At 31.1% G+C, this 22,687-nt stretch overlaps 1 protein-coding gene and 1 long non-coding RNA gene across 9 annotated transcripts in view; one reads left to right on the forward strand and one right to left on the reverse strand.

The window, feature by feature from the left end:
- The first annotated feature begins 149 nt into the window (after nt 1-149).
- On the forward strand, nt 150-2,874 carry LOC125385339. The gene is made up of 3 exons (XR_007224455.1): nt 150-1,647; nt 1,795-1,875; nt 2,168-2,874. It is a non-coding gene; the product is annotated as an uncharacterized LOC125385339 (long non-coding RNA).
- A 3,958-nt stretch (nt 2,875-6,832) lies between these two features.
- LOC100646827 (potassium voltage-gated channel subfamily KQT member 1) overlaps nt 6,833-22,687 on the reverse strand; it is a 164,070-nt gene continuing 148,215 nt past the window's right edge. For all 8 annotated transcript variants that reach the window (XM_048406929.1, XM_048406930.1, XM_048406927.1 and 5 more), the window contains one exon: nt 6,833-22,671. In XM_048406929.1, the coding sequence (XP_048262886.1) occupies nt 22,570-22,671 (102 nt within the window). In that variant the 3' untranslated portion in view covers nt 6,833-22,569. The remainder of the gene's footprint in view (nt 22,672-22,687) is intronic.

A 22,687-nucleotide genomic window follows, 5' to 3' on the forward strand; every position in this document is an offset into this window, starting at 1 on the left:
TGATTGGCTTATTTCGCAGAACCACGTGACTGTTCGCTGAAGCACAAACCACGGTTCACGGGTATATAAACAGGTCTCAACATTCGTTAGAGAAAACCGTCTGTCTTTTGAATTGAAAAGAATCGAGACAGAGAGTAAGAAAAGGTCTTGTTCTGCGAAATAGACAGAGATGAATACAACGTATCTGTCTTTGCTGGAACATTCATAGTACCTATATATATGTATATATGTGTCACGCATGCGCAGAACAAAACTTTTCCTTACCCTCCATGTTGATTTTATTTAACTCAAACGACGGATGGTTTCATCAATGCTTCCACTATGGAAACTCCAGATCTGTTTATATGATCGTGTTATATATACATAAGATCATATACATAGGTGTACAGGTCTGGACAACCGTAGTTTGGCGTGGTTTGGACACTCCTATATTGAAAGCATAGAGACAAGTGTCCGCCAAATGAAGACAAAGAAATCAATATGGCGTCGATATCAGATATTGTTCTACACATGCGCAAGATATTGCGGTTCTTTTGAAATATAATTAAAATTCACTAGCTAGTTATTTTATATTATTAAAACAATTATAATAAATCCAATCTATGCCGCAAATACCTTAGTAACGAGTGTTGTTATAAACGAAATATTTACTGAGGAGGATATATAACTTTTGTATGCAAAGACGAAATTCTTACGTTACATTAAAATACTCTTGCTCCTACGTTTTCGATATAGGAGTGTTCAGATCTGTTTGTACGACTGTGGTTTAAACACGGAATAAATCGTTTTCCTTTGTATTAGAAACGGTTAAAGGAAAAAATACATTTAATCTCAGTTTGTAATTTAAAATAGATTTAAAGTAAAATAGCAATTTTCCAATAAAGTACAAAACATTTAATGCCGCAAATTGACGTAAAAACTATAGAGCAAGGTTTTTTAGTGGAGATCGAAATGTAGCAAACACAAAGTTTGTCTTGGAATTTTATAAATAATTGTAAATAATTGCCATTATAAATTGATTAAAATTTAATTTTAGAAGCATAGTTCAATCCTGCTGTGGAACACCTTCGATTTTAAAAGTGGAAAATCAAATGTGATAAACGTAAGAAGATTGAACAACGTAAAAAGAAACGATCCTTTACAGCTAGAATTCTTTGTTATAAAATATATTTACCAACTACAACAGATACACCAACCAATAAAGTTACTTCAACAGTTAAATCTTTTCCAAACCAAGCAACAATAATGGCAGAGAAGAGATTAATGTATAAAATAAATGAGAAGAAATTTTAAAGCTCTGCCATAGTCGCCTAATATACTATTATTTGGCAGTGTAAAGTATATCATTTTAATATTTCGCCCTTTTTATCTTTTTCTCTGTATTTGGTGGACTTACAGTTTTAGATGGGTTCCGAACCACCAGAAATAAATAAGACCATCAGAAATGCTAAAAATAAGCACAATACAACTACTAATAAATCAAGTTTCAGAGGCAATCGTGCCGTGAGCAACTGAAAATTCGAAACCTGGCTTAATCGGTCACGAGTACAAGCCTTAGTCAATCTAGCCAGGGCGACTCTAGTATTGAGAAATAAAATTTGTAAAATATAGGGATAAACATTTATGATTTGTCGCACGAATCAGCAGGTGAGCGATTTTTGAGAGCTATAAGCTATAAGCATCATGTTTCACGTTCAAGAAAAAATTTTTATATTGGTATTAAATATTTCTTTGGTCTTTTCTTCTTACAATTAGTTCATTAATGTTATTAATGAAGAAATTTTTATGATAAAGTTGCAGGAAAATCGGAAACGGAAATATCTTTTTATTTCTGGTAGATTAATATCGGTAAAGTATGAAATTTGAAAGGAATTGGTAAGATACTTTTCATTTCTGTTGTTACTTTAATTATGTTTAAATTACGGTCATATAAACAGGTCCGGACCATGGTCGTATACATAATATTACCGGATATTACATAGGCACGAGTGGTCCAGACCTGTTTATATGACCCATGATATGGCACAAACTTCCATTGAGAAGAAAGTTGTATTTAGAGCTATTTGTTGATTATTTCGTAGAGCACTTCATACAGATTATTCTGTACTATTCTAACATTGACTAAGAACAGGATAAACGTGACATTAAATGGGATTTTATGTTTCAGATTCTGATATACCGACCTGGAAAAAATGAGGCTGTTTTTTACGCCCTCTATGATTCGCTATAGCGAACATAGGAACTATGTACATAAACAGGCTTGATATGCAATCCTTTTTCGTATCCTACGTTTTGGCGTACATCTGACTCATTGCCATTTTTATGTCACATGCGACATTATCGATTCAATATAGCTGTTTGAATTATAAAACTAATAGATAATCTTCTAGAAAATTATAAATAAAATATGAAAAGGATATTCTACAATCGCAAAGGAAGTATAGAATTTTATACTTATAAATACCTCTGCCCCAGACAATCTCAATACAATTTATGGATAACTCAAATAGACAAATTACGCCCAATAAAAAGAGCAAAAGACCAACGAAATAAACAGAAATATCAACAAAAACTTGCTTCTGTGAATAAGTATATCGATCAAGTACATAAACCTTCATAAATATGCTAAGATTAAGGTTTAAGTCTTACGTGATATCTTGAGCGATATTTTACATCCTACACAATGTCTTCTGCTATCTTGCAATATCCCACAGAGTCCCATGATAAATATTATTTCTTGCCTAATGAAGAAAGAATTTTGGAAAGATATACACATTATAAAAGATTATACGTATAAAAATGTATATATATGTTTTATATGTAAAATATACAATTATATATATTTGTATATGCGATAGACTCTGGACTACAGCAGAACTTGCGCAGTTCTTAGATTGATATCATTTTTCAAATAGTAGTATTCGGAAAAATTAATACTCGTATCGCTTTCTTAATATATAGTAATATTTCAGAATATTAATATTTGAAAAACGCGATTCCAATTACATTTACTACAAAATTTTATTATTTATTATATAATACATAATCTATTAAAAAGAATTGAATAACTTACGTAAAAATTTCAAATTTTTTACAAATTATAGAAGTTTACATGAAAATAAGTATCAAGAAAATGCAATATCAGAATACTAATAGGACATAATACATACCCAAGCCATCTGCATCCTAGTGGTAGAAATAAGAATTAAGATTTGAAATAGCATTATTTCGCGCGGTGTTATATTGAAAGGTCATATTGAAGTAATCATAGAAAGTCCGTTATAAATATAGAAAATTTAATACACATCGGCATATCATTGCTTCAAATTGGTAAGAATCTTAATCACACTTTGTGGTCATTTATTTTGTGATTTTAGGATCATATTATTCTAGTGCTTGAGGCTGATCACAAAAATTCTCATGTTTTTATCGCATTGTTATTTAAAGAGAAACAGTTTAACTATACCCTAAATATAGTTAGCAATAAAACGTAGTCCACAATATATTAACACAATTTATAGTAATTTATGATATTTTCATATAAATAGGCGGATATCGAAATAAATTTCAAGAAAATTCAAATAGTATCTGGGTATTGATTGAAGGTAAAACGTTCCTGAACCAAGCGCAACCTGGTGGTAAATTTTGAAATTAATATTTGAAATTACACCATTTCGCGCGGCATCATATTGAAAAGAGAAAGCAACTGCCGAGAACTCGTCATAAATGTGAAAAATTTTAAAAATTACTAGATTGCCAACTTAAATTTTTATGTTAAAGGTTCAAGTTTTATAGTAATTAGATTTTAGTAAAATTGTAATTCTTTTTGTTATGAAAATTTCATTTTTTATTAGACTTTAATTTTTCATTATCTTAAGCTTTCTAATAATCAAAATTATGTTTTTAGGAAGAAATTATAATATTTCATGTGTTTTGTTACAGGTTTTTCACAGCTTCTGCTTTTTCCTGTTATCTGGGAAGGATGTAGTAATGCTTGAAATTTAAACACGTATGAAACTTTGCATATTATCGTACTTCAATGAATTCTATTTCTTGTATTTTACTGCAATTATTATTAATTAAATAGTAAAGTCTGGTTTTAAATTCTTGCATTAGAATCCCTATTCTTATCAATAGGTAACTAGAGTTTTGTTTCTTTTATTATTAAAGTTTTAAGTTTTAAGGTTAATAGATTCTCATATGTGAGTATTTTAGATTTTTTGAACAATCATCATTTCTTCTCAGAACAAATTATATATTTTGTTAAAGGTTTGCCACTCCTTCTCCTTTTTCCTGTTTCCTAAGAGCGGATGTTTAGAAGAAGAGAATTGGCGGTGCCTCAAAAGCTAAGAATGTAACTATGTATTTTGTATTTGATTTAACTACATTTCTTATATTTTATGTTAATTAGTATTAATTAAAACATGGAATCCGATTGAGAAGTCTTAATATCATCATTAGAATTCTTCATTTAATAGATGAGGTGATGGGCGTGATAGGTACTGAAGAAACACTCGAATATATTTAACAATAAGTATTTATTAATATATATTCTATGTGTACACTTATGCGTAGAACTCGCGATTACTATTATCGGTTCGCGATTACAAGTTCGAACTCGACGCGATACGTTTCGATGTGCGATTCAAGTTGGATGATGATTGCCTAAGATGTTGGAAAACTCGGGTCAGTTATTACTGCCAACTACAAACTAACAATTCGGACAGGCATCTAACGGCTGACTTTCCCTCACTTTTCAAACCAACGCTTTCCTCAACGAATCCGATGATCTCGTATCCTTAGACACACTCAATTATAGTTTTCCTATGCAGCATCATCATGACGGAAAGTCAGTCGTTAGACGCCAACAGGTACTACCACATATCGAAGACTTTGCGCAACATCTGTACGGTGAGCTAATCTTTTCAAAAATCAATCTCGTCCGCGCTTACCACCAAATTCCGATCACGCCCGAAGACGTCAACAAAACCGCGGTCATGACACCTTTTGGACTTTTCAAAGCAGCCAACATGCTGTTTGGGCTTTGAAACGCCGCCCAAATGTGTCGTATACGAAATTACGCCTGGTTTAGATTTCGTTTAAGCATATATAGACGACTTTTTAATAACCTCTGAAACCGAAGAACAACACCGCGAGCACTTGCCGATTTTGTTTGAACGCTTAAACGATTACGGTGTAGTCATCAACCCCGCAAAGTGTGAATTTCGTGTTAACGAAATCACATTTTTGGGACACACCGTAAACGCGAACGGAATAAAGCCGCTAGCCGAACGCGTCGACGCCATAATTGAAGTACCGCTTCTCGTGACCGTTAAAACACTACGTAGGTACCTCGGTATGATTAACTAAAACCGATGTTTCATACCGGGGACCGCGAAAATTTTCCAAACTCTCAATGACCCGTTAAAAGGGGCGAAAAAGGGCAACGCGCCCATCGAGTGGTCGGAGCAATCCGAAACTAGTTTCTGCAAGTCGAAACGCGCCCTCAATAACGCCACGATGTTAGCGCATCCGATTCCTGGCGCACCCATCAGCCTCCCGGTAGACGCATCCGACTATGCATTAAGAGCAGTCCTGCAGCAACGTGTCAATGACACTTGGCAGCCGTTGAGCTTTCTTACGAAACCTTTGAACTCAGCGCAGCGAAAGTATAGCGCATACGATCGCGAACTACTCGCAATGTACACCGCAGTCAAGCGATTTCGATACGCTATAGAAGGGAGAGATTTCATAATCTTCACGGACCACAAACACCTTACATATGCGTACAATTAAATCTCCGACAAGTGTTCGCCGCGACAATTCCGACACCTTGATTACATTGGACAATTCACCATCAACATCCGGTACTTAAAGGGCCTAGATTCTATGCAAAGTGTACATATAGAGTATATGTTAATAAGTATATATTTTTAAATATATTTAAGTGTTTCTTCCGCACCTATCACGACCTATCTACCTCAAATATTTTAACTTTAATTTGTCAAACTTAATGTATGCAAGACAAAGAGAACACAAGTATATTCCTTCACGTCTTCTCTTATCTTATATATATTATATATCTGCTATCTGTATATTGGTAGTGAGATCTAAATTTCATCATTTTCTAATATGGCTTTTCCCAAATTCAAATGTATTTCTAAATAGTCGAAACAAAATTCAATCAAACATACATTTTTTGATATATATTTCTGTATATTATAACTCAAAATCGTCTGTATATTACGTAGACACAATTCTGTTAGGACAGGGAACAAATGAAGTACACTAAAGAATAGTAGATATAGTATATTCAACTTTAAGTAATATCTCATAATAATAATAATAATAATAATAATAATAATAATAATAATAATAATAATAATAATAATAATAATAATAATAATAATAATAATAATAATAATAATAATAATAATAATAATGATAATAATAATAAGAATAAGAATAAGAGTAATGATAATGATAATGATATTAATAATAATAATAACAATCGTGGTGGTAGTAATAGTAGTAGTAGTAGTAGTAGTAGTAGCAGTAGTAGTAGTAGTAGGAGTAGGAGTAGTAGTAGTAGGAGTAGTAGTAGTAATAATAATGACGATGATGATGATGATAATGATAATGATGATGATGATGATGATTGTGATGATGATGATGATGATGATGATGATGATGATGATAACAATAATAAAAATAATAATAATAATAATAATAATAATAATAATAATAATAATAATGATATACATATGTATAGTCGTATAGACAATACCGGCGCAAATGTACAATATTTGAGAGATAGAATGATTACGCACAATTCATGTTAAAATAGTATTAGCGCTTACATGTACATATATAATGTAATAACCGCAATACGTAACACATACATCATACATTGGTTCATCCGTCATTTATCATTTTTCCATCACTTCTTTTTTCTTTTTTCCTCATTTCGAGTTTTCGTCGCTCGTTTCTAAGAAACAATCAATTCACTCGAATACATCTCGTTTTCATTTTTTTTTATTTTTATCGTTTTTGTGCTTCACAAAAAAATGTCGGAGGATGGACCGCAAAAAAAATATATATGTAGTTGTACAAGCTCGACTAATTAAGTTTCTTTAAGATCTAAGAGTGTCACTTGAATCCTTGACAGCGCGCTAATCAAGTTCATTTTCGTTTTTTCTTTTTTTTTTACTTGTTTGTTTGTTAATTGGAAGGACACTTGCAAAACATTTTTGCCGCGGAGAAGATCAATCGCGTTTGATCATGAGTGTCGAGAATCGTTACACACCTTTCTGCTGAATCAGTCGATAAAACAGATTGATCGACGAAAATCGATCGCCTTAATATTATTGTAATATCGACTACTTGTTACTTTTGCCTTTGTTGGTATCCCACTTTTAGACTGGCTGTATCGTAAGAGTAATTTTACGCAAATGTTGTTGTAAATATTTAATTTATCGTGCAACAAAGTTATATCAAAGTGTGTCGGATTTTAAATAAGTTATTTTATGACACTTTAGGTTTTAAAATATATAATTGTGTAATATTATTTAAATTTTATGGCTATTTAAACCTTCAGTTGTATCGTTTCTAGAAATGTTCATGAAGAAATATCTCGTGAATACGTTTTATAGAAATTTGTTTATAATTGTTTACGAAGCATGCCGTCAGCTGCATTTATGGACGAATAAATGTTGTATAAATGTCTCCTTTCTTTCACCAAATATTGCTACAGACTTAATATACTTCTTGCAGACAGTTTAAAAGTTATTTATTAAAAGTTTATTGCACAAACTGCTAAAGACCTGTATAATAAGGATACTGCAATCATTGCGTTTTTGAAAGAAAGCTTACACAGCTACTCTATGAACAATTCCTTAAAAAATATACCTTGGTTGAAATTACAGTGATTGGACTATTCGTCTCTGTTTGGAACTTTTGTTTCCGATTAAATCGTTTAGTTTAGACACTATCCGTACATTATTTTTATTTCCCCTGGCGTATAAATTGAGAGTTTAAAGAAATTTTCGCAATGTACTGCGACACATATCGATAACATAAATTAAAACCATTATTCATATTGGCTAATATTAAATTTATTATTACAAAGAGAAAATAAAACTTGTGAGATATTTAATAAATTTACAAGAATAAGGGACTCTTATATTAATATTACAATTAGACAATACAATGAATATTTTCCCGATCTTTTAATAATATTTGTTCAAACACAAATTTCTAGATTTTATAAATATTTCACATTAATAATATATAATCAAATACATAATTGAAACAATTCTTCCAAAATAAACGATTTCATCGTAAAGCATGAGGAGTTGAATACTTTTATATAAATCGGCAAGTTTGGTATCTACGAATTTACAAATATGCCCAGTCGATTTCGGCGGCGGACTATAGTTTAATTGCTCTTGAAATAAATACATATGTATTTATAACAAGTCATTTTCGCCTATTTACACTTATGCACGCATTATAATACAATTATGAGTATTGATAGGTAGTACGCCTTATACATATATACCTGTATAATTATATTTTTCAAAACCATATAGTGCACTATGTAATACAAGGATTGCTCTGATTTTCTTTGATTTCTAACGTACGAAAGAAAGGGATATTATATACGTTAAGCATAAAGTTGTTTCAGCTGAAGCTATTTTCTAATTTCGCGCGTAAATTTATATCCTAATCTTAAAGGCGGTTCAAACGCTATTTACATTTTTAACATTGAATTCGGCACAGATCACCTGTATAGTTAATAAAGAAGATAAAAGAAGTCACAGAACCAGCAGTAACTTTATGTTATAATTTATAACAGTTTCACTTGTCTACTAATCTCGTTTTTCTTCCCCTAAGTCTATCTAGTTAACAAGTTTTTCAATTATATTTCTCAATTATATTTGTAATTACGATTTACAATGTCATCTATTTGTATACATTAAATCATAAAATTTGATACTAGTTATTTATCTACGAACTATTATTTGATAATAGTAAATTAAGAATTCTCTTATCAAATGTTTTCTGGTTAGTAAAACAAATGCAAGGGAATGTATACGATATGGTATTCACCGTCGTATCAAGATTTTTATCAAAACCTCGCTCCAGGTTGAACACGTTAAACTATCAACGAACTATATAGTATTCTTAACGATTCTAGTATCAAGAGCACTAAAATCGAAGAGTATTGCTGGATTTGTTATTTAAATTGATTCACAAAGCGGGCGCCTTTGTACCACGGATCGTTACGTTCAGTTTCTCTAATCTCTTACTTTGAATTATTCTCACATTGCCATTTTCTTTAAGTAAACGGGGATGATTCGTATTTCTTGAAAATTGCTTCAAAGTCTGGAATTACATTTATCGAATAATTATTGCGTTAAAAAAGGATGTCTTTTTATATGCAATTTAAAAATTTTACATTGAAACTAGACTGTGAACTTCGAAGAAAACAAAAGATACGAGTTTACAAACGCAATGGATCAATGATATAAGAATATTTTATTTATTTATATTTCTAATTACTATCGTTTCCAAAATAACAAAACGAAACATTTTTAGATTGAAAATTTTCATGGAAAGAAATCCTAAGACTTGTCAAGTTATAAAGAAATATTGTACTAAATCATTGACTCAAGTGTACGAACGAACGTGTATACGGGAATATTTTAAACAAAAGCACACGTGTAATTACATGAATTAATTTTATAAACTTAAACTTTCCCTCGTCGTAATACCATTTTTTCACTTTCGAATATTCGAAATCAGCCACCATTAAAGATCTTGGCCCCACTTTTACTGTATAAAGCACGTGTTTTTAAGAAACATACAAAACAGGGATACGATCATCGGAATAGACTCTAATATCTTCGAAGTAATATTTTAATTACGTCCTCGCAATAATGGTCGGCCAACAATTTTTCGAACGTAGAAAAAGACACACAGCCAGTGCAAAAGTTGGACAAACTACAGCGTACAGGTTGAATTGCCGATTATATTTTTCAATACGTCGATCTCTGTATTTATCGATTACGATTTATCGGTACAGCGATAGTATAGTCTATTTTATATTGCACAGACTGTCAAAACGAATAATGTTGCTCAAGAACCTTTCGAGATTTGATTCTTAAAGTTTATGTACATCATATTATACAAATATTTGGTGATGTGCCATTGGAACGAGTTTAGTAATTTGACAATGTATCTGTATCACAACATATCGCTCTGCAATATTATTAAATCCCTTGGAACGTTCGTGTTAATACTTAGTTATACATTTGATCGTAAATATTCCGTCTTGTATCATAGCTTGCTTAATCTATCTTCATTTTAAATATGATTCGATTTAGAAATAACCCTATAATCTCTTCGATATTAAATATCTAATTTCGGATAACTTCGACATTATTTATACAAATTACCGTATATCGTATTAAATATTAGTGCGAACTTCCCAGAGGATCCATCGATTGTTTTACGAGTTCTCATAACGCCACTCTTGGGCAACACAATTCGCTCGAAACGTCTGTATTCGTGTATAGTAACCATAGTGTAAGTAAGTACATGCCATGTATTTACAGTAGAAGGAGTTAAAAAACCAAATGACGAGAATTCATTTTTATTTTTCCAATGATATTTCCAATGATATCTCACGCTATTACACGATTTCCAAATTCTGTCTGTTACATTGCTGCGATTTTTACGATCCTTTAACAAAATATAGATATCATGCAATAGCGGGAAAGCAGGTGTAGCTTATTGCAATATCTCAATATCGCTAAACAAATAAATAATGATTCGATTTTTTTATAAATAAATCCTTTTAATCCTGCCACGATTTCTGAGTATTTATATACCAATTTTGGATCTGTTTTAACAAACCAGACAAATTTCAATATAAAATACAAATCTGAAATTGCTCTTATAGACGATTTGTTTCACAATTCCCTTAAACTTAAGAATCCTTTTTAACATTGAAAAACACGATGGGACAAAAAATGGCGAAAAGGTCGCAAGCAGAGTTAATATACATATCCATTTTTTCGAAGAATTTATCATTTAGCTTTCCAACTCTTCAAATACGATCTTAAAGATAGTTTTGAGTGATCGTTAAGTATAATCGTAATTGATAGTCACGTTAGATAGCTCGTTTATTCAGTAACTATAATAGAGAGTAGTAGTAAAAACACAGCGCGTGTCAGATCGATCGCGGAAATCGGATTGTTTTTAAAGATTTCCGTGATTGTTCCAACCATTTAACGTTAAAAAGTCAACAGTATTGTCGACGAGCTACTATTAGCGGATAGTAGAGGCAACTACGGTGATATGATTGAGTTTCGTTTATCTCGTTTCCGTAGCTTCAAAAGATTCGATCGTGAACCCTTCTCGCGATTATTTTACTTTCTTTCTTTTCTTTCGTTCGCAACTAATACGTTTCCTGCATCGCAAAATTGTTCAGCTACTTTCATTTCCGACCTTATTTCTAATCGATTTTGGAATCGCGAATACATTTACACGTTTCTCCAAGAAAATCCGATCGAGCGTGGATTTTACATTGAAGTTTGTTTAAAAATTGAAAGTAGACATTCGATTTTCGTTGGTTCGATTAAAATTGATTCTTCTATTATGAAAAATTAATTGTGATTGATTTACATAAAATTTGATTTCATATGTGGAAATAGGATTTAGTACCCATTTCGGTCAAGTATGTTTGTCTCATGATTGTTCGAAAATATAGAGTAAATTGTGTCTTTTCTTCGTTCTTTTGTTTGATTTTATCTTTCTCTCGTTTTATTTTATCCAGTGTATAAAATCACATGCATCTCTGTAATTATGGTACACGTCGAATTCACTTTGACGATTGGAAAAAATCATCCTTCGTGTATCAGGTTCCTTTCCTTTTCTATAATTTAAAACACATTTTGATGCACTAGATTTCATCTACACATAAAAATACAAGAAACGTGAAACCAGGAATACAGGAAACGTACTGATCCTTGATCCAAAAGTATCACGACTGAGGATAAAAGGAGATTATTTTAACATTGGTTAACCATCACAACAAATGGTATTTTTACTTGAACTTTTGGACTATGTTGTTAATTACTATCACTTTGTGCGTTCGTACCAATGTATATTTAATTAAAGAGAGAACAAGATTTATTATCGTAACAACGCAGGTTTAGCTGTTTGATTTTACATGATCGAGGCGTGAGACTAAAAAAATGGAAATTACCTATCTATTAAATGTAGAAGCATCGGTAGCATAATTCTGTAATTAAACGATTATTGCTTTCGATTTCGTTGCTGATATATCAAAACTATCGAGGCAGATGTTAATGAATCTTATAAACATTGCATTCTAATGAAGTTTTTAATAATTTATTATCTATCTCAGTGCGTTATAAATAATTGTAGGCACCTTTTCGAATACATAGTAATTTCTTCATTTAAGAAATTTTATATTCATAAGGCTTTTTAATTAATTGTTCGTGACACTAACGGACCAAGGACATACGAAATCACGTTCATTTCAATAAAGACAGAATGAATAAGAATTAAAAGTAATTATTTTTAAAGATACGACACTATGTGGACAAGTACACAATAAATAGCTACGTTACATTGTACGAGCAAAGTATTACAATTCTGACAAATTTTTGTGTTTTCTTACATATACTTTATCGAATAGATATATAAAACAAAACACCAGTCATTTATATAATAAAATCATTACCATATTTGTCGAATTTCCTAATTAATTTCTTAATATTAGTCTTCAAAGGAAAGTTGATTTGTTAGAAACTTATGGAATGTTTTCCGGGAGACTTGTAAAATAAAAATAATTAAGGAATTACGTTAGCATATTAGCAAATGTTTCGCGATTTTTGTTATAACATCATACGAACTGAGACAACAAAAATAAATTTACTTTTACAAAAATATGAATTTACGAAATGTAAAATTCGGTGTGACTTAACTTGCTGTCTGCTGATTTAAGTCTTCACTTGCTGATTTAATATACAAATCTTTACATGTCATAATTTTCAAATTCCTAAATCTAGCGAGTAATCGAAACTCCATAAATTTTATATTTCATGTACGTACTACAGAGAATCTATATTAAGAAGAATTAACCTACGACATAAACATCATTTTGCAAAACGATGTTCTTTCCATACAATTTACAGTTAAAGTTTAATTTTATTTCGAAAATGCCACTGAAACAAAAGATCAATTTTAGGTACAATAAATAATTGACAATATTAGAATTCTGCAAATATTCTTGTGTTTCGATCACTATAGTCGCTCCATTTTCGAATTATATTTTCGAACAATTTCCAACACGATCCAAGCTTTTGAAGCTAGACCACGCCAGCCGTGAGGCGAACTTAATTCAAAAGATATAATTTAGTAGAAAGCTCAAATTCGATTAAATTCGTTCTGTGACAAAACATTTTTAGGTCCATCCTGTGTAGGACGCGATATTGCAATTATCTAGCGTAACACGTAGCAAGAATTATAATCTGCTTATTTATTACTTTATTCTCTAGCGAGATTGATTGTGACGCGATGTAAAAACGCGAAGTAATTTCGAACTTTCGTGAACTAATTAAAAATAAACGATATAAGATTTTCAAATTAAACAGTTTCATAAACAAAACTTCTGAGATGTTTCTAGACCAAATAAGTAGAATTAATTTTATTGGATCAAATTCTCAGTGGCATACGCTATAATTATGTTAAAAGCAATAACAACAGTTAACGCTAATTATTGTTTGTTGTTTTGATACTGAGTTATGAGGATTTACAAGAAACGACGTTTTGGTATTACTCGCTTCATTTCCTCTACAAGATTTGTTACTTTTCGTCCGATAGCAACAAGTATATATGTAATTTCAAAATACTTGTTATTGTGATTACGTTTAAATTGAAAACTAGAAAAAAGAAACTACCATTATTTCTAACTGTCATAGAAGTCTTAAAGATCTAATAGGATGTTTTATTTTAGAAATTTCGAGCGAATAGAGATTAATCGAAAGAATGAAACTGGCTCGTTTTTGCTAAGAGAAAGGAAAGAATTTCGACTAAAGGTTATCACACGTTCTAATTGCGAACTGCAAGAACTTTTGCAAAATTTGTTGAAATTTTAATTCGTAGATTTAATCTTTTCCCCGTTTATACACGTTACGATGCCATTTTAACACATTGCGTACGGAGCTATGTTTCTCAAATTTCTTTTCCAAAAATTTTGAAAAAAGCTTTGATCATAATTCATATAAAGTATATGTGTAAAGGTTTGCAATATAAGAATATTATATAAAAGTATTAAAAAATATTGAGAAAAGAACATTATATAAAAATTATTTTTTGTCGTATTACAATATATGTATTAATGTTATTGTGGGCGTATCATAAAATAAAATTATCAAATGATACACTCAATTTGAAGAAAATACGATTAAAATATCTCATTGATAGTTCATTGGAAACTATGAAGAGTAGTATACTATACAAATGTATGTACAAATGGTTTTTAAATCCATTGCAACTTTAATCAATCTTTCTCAGCTTTCAAAAATGAGAATTTTTTTGAAAAATAAAAAATTTTGCTTAATTTAGCTTGAATAAAATTAAATAAATTTCGTCTAAGCTATAACTAAACAGTTGAATATTAGTTCACTCTCCTTTTTTTTTTATTAGAATTAAATTCTTTTTTAGTGCCAGCTGTCCAATGAAGGTCAACGGTATTTCAACTTGCTACTATGCCATTGTTTCGCTTGATTTGCATGTGATTATTGAATAACGACAATATTTTCATTATGTGAAATCGATCTAGCCTTAAATATGCGGTGTAAAATTCAAATGTTACAAGATCAGTACGCAATGTATTAGTATCGTAATTATCGTATCATGTTGAATTATAACTCGCGTAATACGAGTACATCCGAGATATCTCAAAACCACGATTTTAACGCTTTGCGTTCAATTTTCTAATTCTACTATATAATCTTTTTTATAATTTTCTTTTTCATCTAGAAATATGCATTCATTAAATGTTTTTTCCTTCGTTGAAAATAAACTCGGAAGAACCCGAGGGTATGAACAAAGCGCGAACATTGTTGTTTATTCAATTGTTAATTCCTCAGTGAAATGAATTTTTCTTTTAACCCGCAATGGAGATTACATTTCCTGTAGGTATCACATTTTTTCTACGTTTAATTTAAAATTCATTCTTTGTAAAACCGAGAGGCAACGTGTTAAATAAAAGTTACATTCCATCTCGTTTCAACCGAATATCCGCGAATAATTTTGTATGATTACACGAAGCAAAAGCGTCTATGTACATGTATATCTATTTATACGTTTTACGATATATACGTTACACGTACACTATTAACAATCGTATTACATGTATTTTCGGCCGATTCGCGAACACTACTTGCCTTCCAAGATCCTCGCCATAAATGTTCTACAATTTTTAACAAAGCTATAAATACAACATATCAACCATGTAAAAGTTGTAAAACATTATCACGACTGTGATAATATATATTTTTATACATATCCTTTATAACATTTCTTTACAATTCGCAAAAATCGTCTCTCTATGCTCGGAGTATATAACGAGAAACATGTTGAATTTTGCAAACGAAGATACAATCTACTTCTCAAGCACATTTATGGTAAAGATTTGTAGACGATTCGATTAAAAAATAATTGGGAAAGTTTTCCTGATTTCACATGATTTTTAAGATTGAAGTTTAAGATAATTTTTATTTCTTTTTCTTATGCTTTTTTTATGTTCTTTCTTTTCTTTAATCACTATGGTTTTGATGAGCGTCGATTAATTCTACTTTCCTATATGAATAAACATGATAATATTTATGCGCAATTTGATTTTATTCGAAGTCTCTTAAATGTTTTCTATTGTAATTAGCAGACATTACGATGGTCCAGTTAAAATGTTGTACAACGAAAATAAAATATACCGTTGTGAGTATAATTTTTGGACGCTTCGATTGCCCGTGTTTCGATCCTTCTTTTTGTATAAATTCAGATAATATTCTTTGTATTAACCCTTATAACTGGAATATTAAATAAATAACGCGACAACAAAGTGAAAATGAAATTATATCGTTATTTACTAGTACATACTCGTAAGTTATTCAAGAGATATATGTCCAGGAAAAGAGGCCATATGAGATTGATGGCTAATTCGCGTGAAAAGCTAAAAATTTACACAGAGCCATCGTTACCAATCCTGAACAATGTTGACATTTTATTGTTTTTATCAAATAACTGAAATAAATAGAATTGTATAATAAATATATGCTTATAAAATATATTATACCGATTCATGTTTCAACTGAAAATTAAACAATATGAAAACCATTGATAATTTATAACACTTTGCTTTTCATATTATCGTAAAAAAATTTCATACAAATTTCATATGTTTTAATTTCCTTCTTGTATAGTTTACGTTATAGTAAAAAGAGAAGGAAAAGCTTAATAAAAAATATACATATAAAATTATATTTGTATGTTTGTCAGATTTCTCAAGTTATTTAAATTTGACTCGATGGGTCAATTTGGAAATTATTGCAATGTTAAATTAGAACCTACTCAGTACTTATCTAGTACGGGTTCTCATTATGATCCAAAAACGTACCTCGAGTTTCATCCCTTAAAATTCATCACTTATGGAACGATTTTCAAGTATGACTTTTTCGGTTTAAACTTAACACGATTCTTTCACGCCGTTCTCCCGAGATTATCAGTTAGTTAATTTATAATAAATGTTCCCAGAGTATTCTCATAGAATCAAAAAATCGTGTGTTCCAACATTGATTATTAATCATCGTTCACAAAGAGATTCTATTGGAAAACGAAATCGTTAATGTTTATATACTCTTTACGCGCGTATTCACATTATTGATTGTCTCTACTTGTGGTCGGCAATATAATAATCGAGTGATTTTTAAAATTCATAAACTCTTAAAACGTTCTCTTGAAACGATCGATTGAACCGACTCGATTTTAGGATTAATGACATAAAAGTTTCAAGATCCTAAAAAACGTTTCTCGTTGAATTTTCATCAATGCAAAAAAAATAATCTGGGTAGTATGAGAGTATTATTATCATAATATTTTCTTATTTATATTGCATAAATAAAAAATTAGGTTGCATCTTCAAAACTTTCGCAGTAACGTCACTTTCGAACAATATTTGTATCCTCTTAAACAATAATTTCTTCGTAAAGTATTCTTCATAAAATATTCCACCCATAAAATACAAGAATTGCACGCATACCTCCCTATTTCTGATTACTTTTTTAATTGCAATATTTAACAATTCTTTTGCAGCATAACGCGTCTTTTTCAAATATTTTTCATTGTCATATGAAAGCATGAAGATTGTTGCATACAGAGATATTGCTATTTAAGAATTGCTTTCAAGATTTAACTTCGCACTCCTTTCGTAAAATTTTCTCAATTCTTCCCCTTAATCTTGTCTCTGTGAATTATTATTTACACATGTTTATTTATGAATTATTAACTTGCTTTATTCTTATTTGTATACTTATCCAACGAGAAACGTTTCATTGTCAGGGACGAAAGAGACTAACGTCGAGCGACTTTGCATTACGAAATTGAAAAATTCGTGCTGTACCTTCGGAGCGTACCTACATGTATATATATATTGCCATTATAATATAGTTTAATAGTTCTATGATATCGCCTACGTTATTTATAACGCTATCTTACACCTAATTCTATCGTTGATATTATTAATTAGTTGCGTTATAGTGGAGTTAGTCAAGTGAGAGGCACCATAGAATCTTTATATCGTACGATCTTAATACGTTGGAGCGCGTTTTACAGAGTATTTTTTCGTTTTCATCGAAATGTAGCGACGATTTCGAAGCTACTTACAAACCGAAAAATCTACCACAATGACAAGAAATCGAATTATGATCATAAAAATAAGCGTTACATAACTTGATAATTATTAATAGTACATTTACGATCGATTGACTAGAATATGTTCGCCTTAATTGGACAACTTATATATTATAATTAGATGGTCAACTATAAAAGAACGAAAACTCTTTAACACCATATATTTTACAATTTTCTTCGTTATCCTATTAATTTTATCATCTGAAATAATATTTTTATATCTACAATTTTTTATATATCCAATTGCATTCGAGAAATTACCTTCTTTGAAAATTTTTTAATGATACTAAAAAGATACTCGATTCAAAAATACTCCTAAAAAGCTGCTTCGTTTAAGTTTCTCTATTCTTGCTATATATTCATATGATATTCATATATATGTATTTATATATATATACAGAATTGCGTTACGTTAGACTCTAATAATAACATAGTGAAGACGATAGATATATTCAGTGCAATATTTCGCCCGATTATGTACGTAATCCTAGTTATCAAGAAACTGGTCCTTCCCGCACAGAGATCGATTAAACTGAAAAATTTTCGTGCATTTCCAAAGCACACGTGCGTCTCAAAGAAACGATCCGCAGAAGATGCCGATTTGTTTTACCATTCGAATGTATAACGATATCCTCTCTTTCTTATTGGTTTAATTAAATTCAAACCAAAATGATCGAGTATGAAGGAATTGATTTATCACAGATTCATTTACTGTATCTTTGATCATGGATACATTGCTTGAAATCTCGAACTCAAAGATTTTGATGAAGATTTCTTCTTTTTTAATTATAGGATATAAATTATTATTTTGTTCGAATTAATATTTTAATCACCTTTAAGCGAAACGAGGTCACTTTATTTTGTTAGCCGAACTTTTGATTTAAATTACACTTATCAAATATTTAAAAACTTATCAAATATCAAATAAAAAAAATAATTATTATTATTACAATTAATTGGTAAATTGCAATAGAAATAGAAGAAAAGGAGCAACGAAGATAAGTACTATACAAAAAAAAAGAGATGTTCTATAATTATTTCATCTTTTTGAAACTTATTTGAGTTCTAATTATTGTTTAAATGTTGAGTCCAGGATTTTTATAACCATAAATAAAATTTAACCTCTAAGTTCCTTTACACTCGAATGGTCATTGAAAAATGAATAATAGACAGAAAAATGCTTCTTGTTGTACGACATACGTACGTACGCACACGTCTAGAATTGCTTAGAAATTAGACGTGAATTTATATATAATATTTTACGGTGTCAGTAACATTATAATTCGTTATATGCCATATTTGATAGCCTACGTAGAAAATATAAATGTATTTATACATGCAGAATATAATTCGAATTTCTTTTTCTCTTTCTCTTTTTATTTTTATTTCTGCAATATTTCCATTATCACTATTCTTTCGTCTCCTGCGTTCGAATGCACAATTCTTCATGCATTCACGAGCAACATCGATATAAGATATTCGTGGCGTGATATAAATATCTGAGATTATACAAATATGTTAGAAAATGTATTGAATAAAATTTTTTAGATATTTGGACGTTCTTAATCAGAGATTTATAAGGCAATAATTCTCTAGTGTCTCTAACAGAGACAAAAAGATTTAATGAAAGTTTAAGAAAATTAAATATCCATCAGTTTATATTGCTCTCTTATATATTTTCTGTCATGTTTCAGAACAGTTTTCGTATATAAGATGGTACCGAGAAAACTTACTTCATTCTATTACAGTTTGAGTCTGTGAAAACTAAATATTTATCAGTAAATCACGACTATGAATGTTGGAAAGCAATTCGAAATAAATATTTTAAATGATTAAACCATTAAATTTTACGACAGATTTTACGACAATTCATGAGGACAGATAATGTTTTTCGTAATTTCTTGCATCGTTTTTACCTTAAGACATATTCGCACAAAACTTGCGGAGTGAATTAAAAGCCACGAACACCCTATATAGCTACCAATTCTACATTTGCATCAAAGATCATTTAGGAGAAGATATATATACATGTATAACATTTTCACGTAGTCCGGCAAAGTTTGCGTTAGAAATTGAGAAAAAATAAAGAGAAAGAAAGAGATAGCGAGAGGGAGGGAGAAAAATGTTCGTTTCGAGCAAAACTATGTATAGAACTCGACATCGCGTTTTTGTACAATGCGTATTCCCGCTTATCGTCCACGCGTACACGCGGCTATACCTCGATTTCGTTCTAACTAGTCTAGCAACAAGTTTTGTAAAGTCCGTGATTAATTTTAAGGCTTAATAATTGATCATTATTACCAGCAGAGACTAGAAGTTGTATCTGTATGTGTATATATATACACACAAGCACACATGCACGCGCGCAAACATACAATGTATATAATAAGTATATTATTCTATATATATATAATATATGTATATAAGCCTATTTATAGAGATATATCTTGTCTAGGAAGTTTCTCTTTATTTGCTTATTGTTCCTCTCTATTATTCCTAGTTGGCCCAAGTGATGTTCCCAATACGTTTGTGTACGTTTCTCCGGCGTATCGTCCCACGTAGCTCTTTTGAAGAAGCTTCTTCTATCTTCGGTTTTCTTATTTTAACACTTCCTCTACTCCAATTACCAACTTTCTTATCACGATTCTTTATAAAACACATATTTCGATAAATTCTTCAATGTTCACCTGCAGATCCGATTAATCCGACTCGTTCGGAATTTCGATCTCTTGGTTACATCGTGCGACGCGAAGAAACGGCGATCAGTCGAAGATCGACGTAGTGAATCGATTAAATCTCCATTAACACCAACGAAGAATCTTCTGTACCTTTTTTCTATTTTTATCTTTTTTTATCTTTATTTTACTTAATTTTTCGTTTATTTTCTCATGTCCAACGTTTCTAATGCTTCTATCAGCTTGACAACTATTCCTCGTTCGTGTGAAGAGAATTATCGTTTCTGTGCGTTTAGCGTGATCGTTTCGCGAAGGCTATTCTCCGAGGATCATTGATCCTGCATAGCGGAAGTATCCAAGTGACAACGTTTCCATCTTCAGTGAGCTTTCGTTCCCGTCGACTCATACCAATTTTAAATCCCTTTAAATGTGAACCGATTTCTTCCGGGAGAAGCGCGTCCTCTGGGCTGGGGAAAGCAAGTTCCTTGAATCTTTGGTGTTCTTTTTCTCTTTTGTTTATCGATGAGGTGCGAACAAGTTTAAAGGAATCCGTATCTTCCATTCTTTATTCCCTTCTTTTCCGAGTTTTTAACGTTCTTTCTTCTTCCCTCTTTCTTCTTATTCTAAACGAGTTTGTATGATCTTCTGATTTTGTGAATGCTTTGCTTTGATTCACCTCTATTCGTTTAGTTACAGTCCATGTCACGAGTCATTGAAAATTAAAGCAATTTTTAGAGTTTGAAGTAATGGAGTTATCAAAACTTCACTGATTCGATTGTAACTTCTTTTTTGTGTATCATCTATATTCTTTTCGATCTTTATTTCATAAACGTACTTTGTTTTCGGATTTATTCGAAAAATAAAACAAATTGTAGTTTCATTCTATTAATCATTGCATCTTATTTCTCTTCTTTCTTTTTGGATAGATATTCTTATCAATTTTATCTTCAAAATAATTTTAACTGATCACAATTCTGACGTTCACGTTATATTTATTTATCTTGATGTTTTCACAATTCATATCAATTATATTCCAATAACAAGCAACAGATTATTCATTTACTCTTACTCAGTCAACATACACCACTTCTAAAATAAATCCAAATCTCTTTTTACAACTACCAATTGAATGTTTAATGACAAATTCATTCCTTCTTTAATTCACTGTATCTTCCTGAATCGCGTCTTAATTAGCCAATCGATCAATTAATCTATCTTTCGTTTTTCATTTATTTCACAGCTTTCATTTCTATCAGCGGTTCTTTGCTGAAATTACTTTAAACCTTCGCTACCTTGAATGCATCCACCATTTCCTTTCACCCACGCCATTCATCGCTTTTTCCCATACTTTTTTTCAAATTCTTTACGATTCATCATTTCTTTCAATGCTCTTCCAAATCCTTCGCGATTCATCGCTTCTTCCAATATCCACCCAAATTCGTCACTCCTTCCGGTGGTCTTCGAAATCCTTGATGCGATTTATCACTTATTTCGATACTTCTCCATTCCTCCGCGATTCATCACATATATCGATATCTTTTCGATTCTTCGCGATTCGTCACTTCTTCTTATATCCTTTCATCAATGTCGACAACAGTAAGAAAAGACGGGAAAAGAAAGAAGAAAAAGAAAACAAATGGGAGAATAATCCGATAAAACTGTGCGCGCCTGCAGTTTCCTTTGAACGTTATCTCCACCTCGGTTCGTGACGCGAGAAGTCTCACGAATCAGTAAATATGTGCCATGCTCGAGGGATATCGGAGACATCGATTCAGCCGCTTTTGCTGAGCATGTTCGAGGCGACACTGGTTATGGTAACACGGGGCAAAGTCCACGGGATTGCTGGTGATCGCGAAACAGATGGCACGAGCTCGCCGGGGGCTTTCTGTTACACGTCGTCCTCTATACTCCTTAGAGGTATTTGTTGCTTTTGTGCCACTGCGTTCAGCACGTAGACCAGCTGGTCCAATTTCTTGTCTATCACGGACAACTGCGGACAGAAATGG

Source organism: Bombus terrestris, chromosome 6, assembly GCF_910591885.1.
Source record: "Bombus terrestris chromosome 6, iyBomTerr1.2, whole genome shotgun sequence".
NCBI classification, from domain to species: Eukaryota; Metazoa; Arthropoda; class Insecta; order Hymenoptera; family Apidae; genus Bombus; species Bombus terrestris.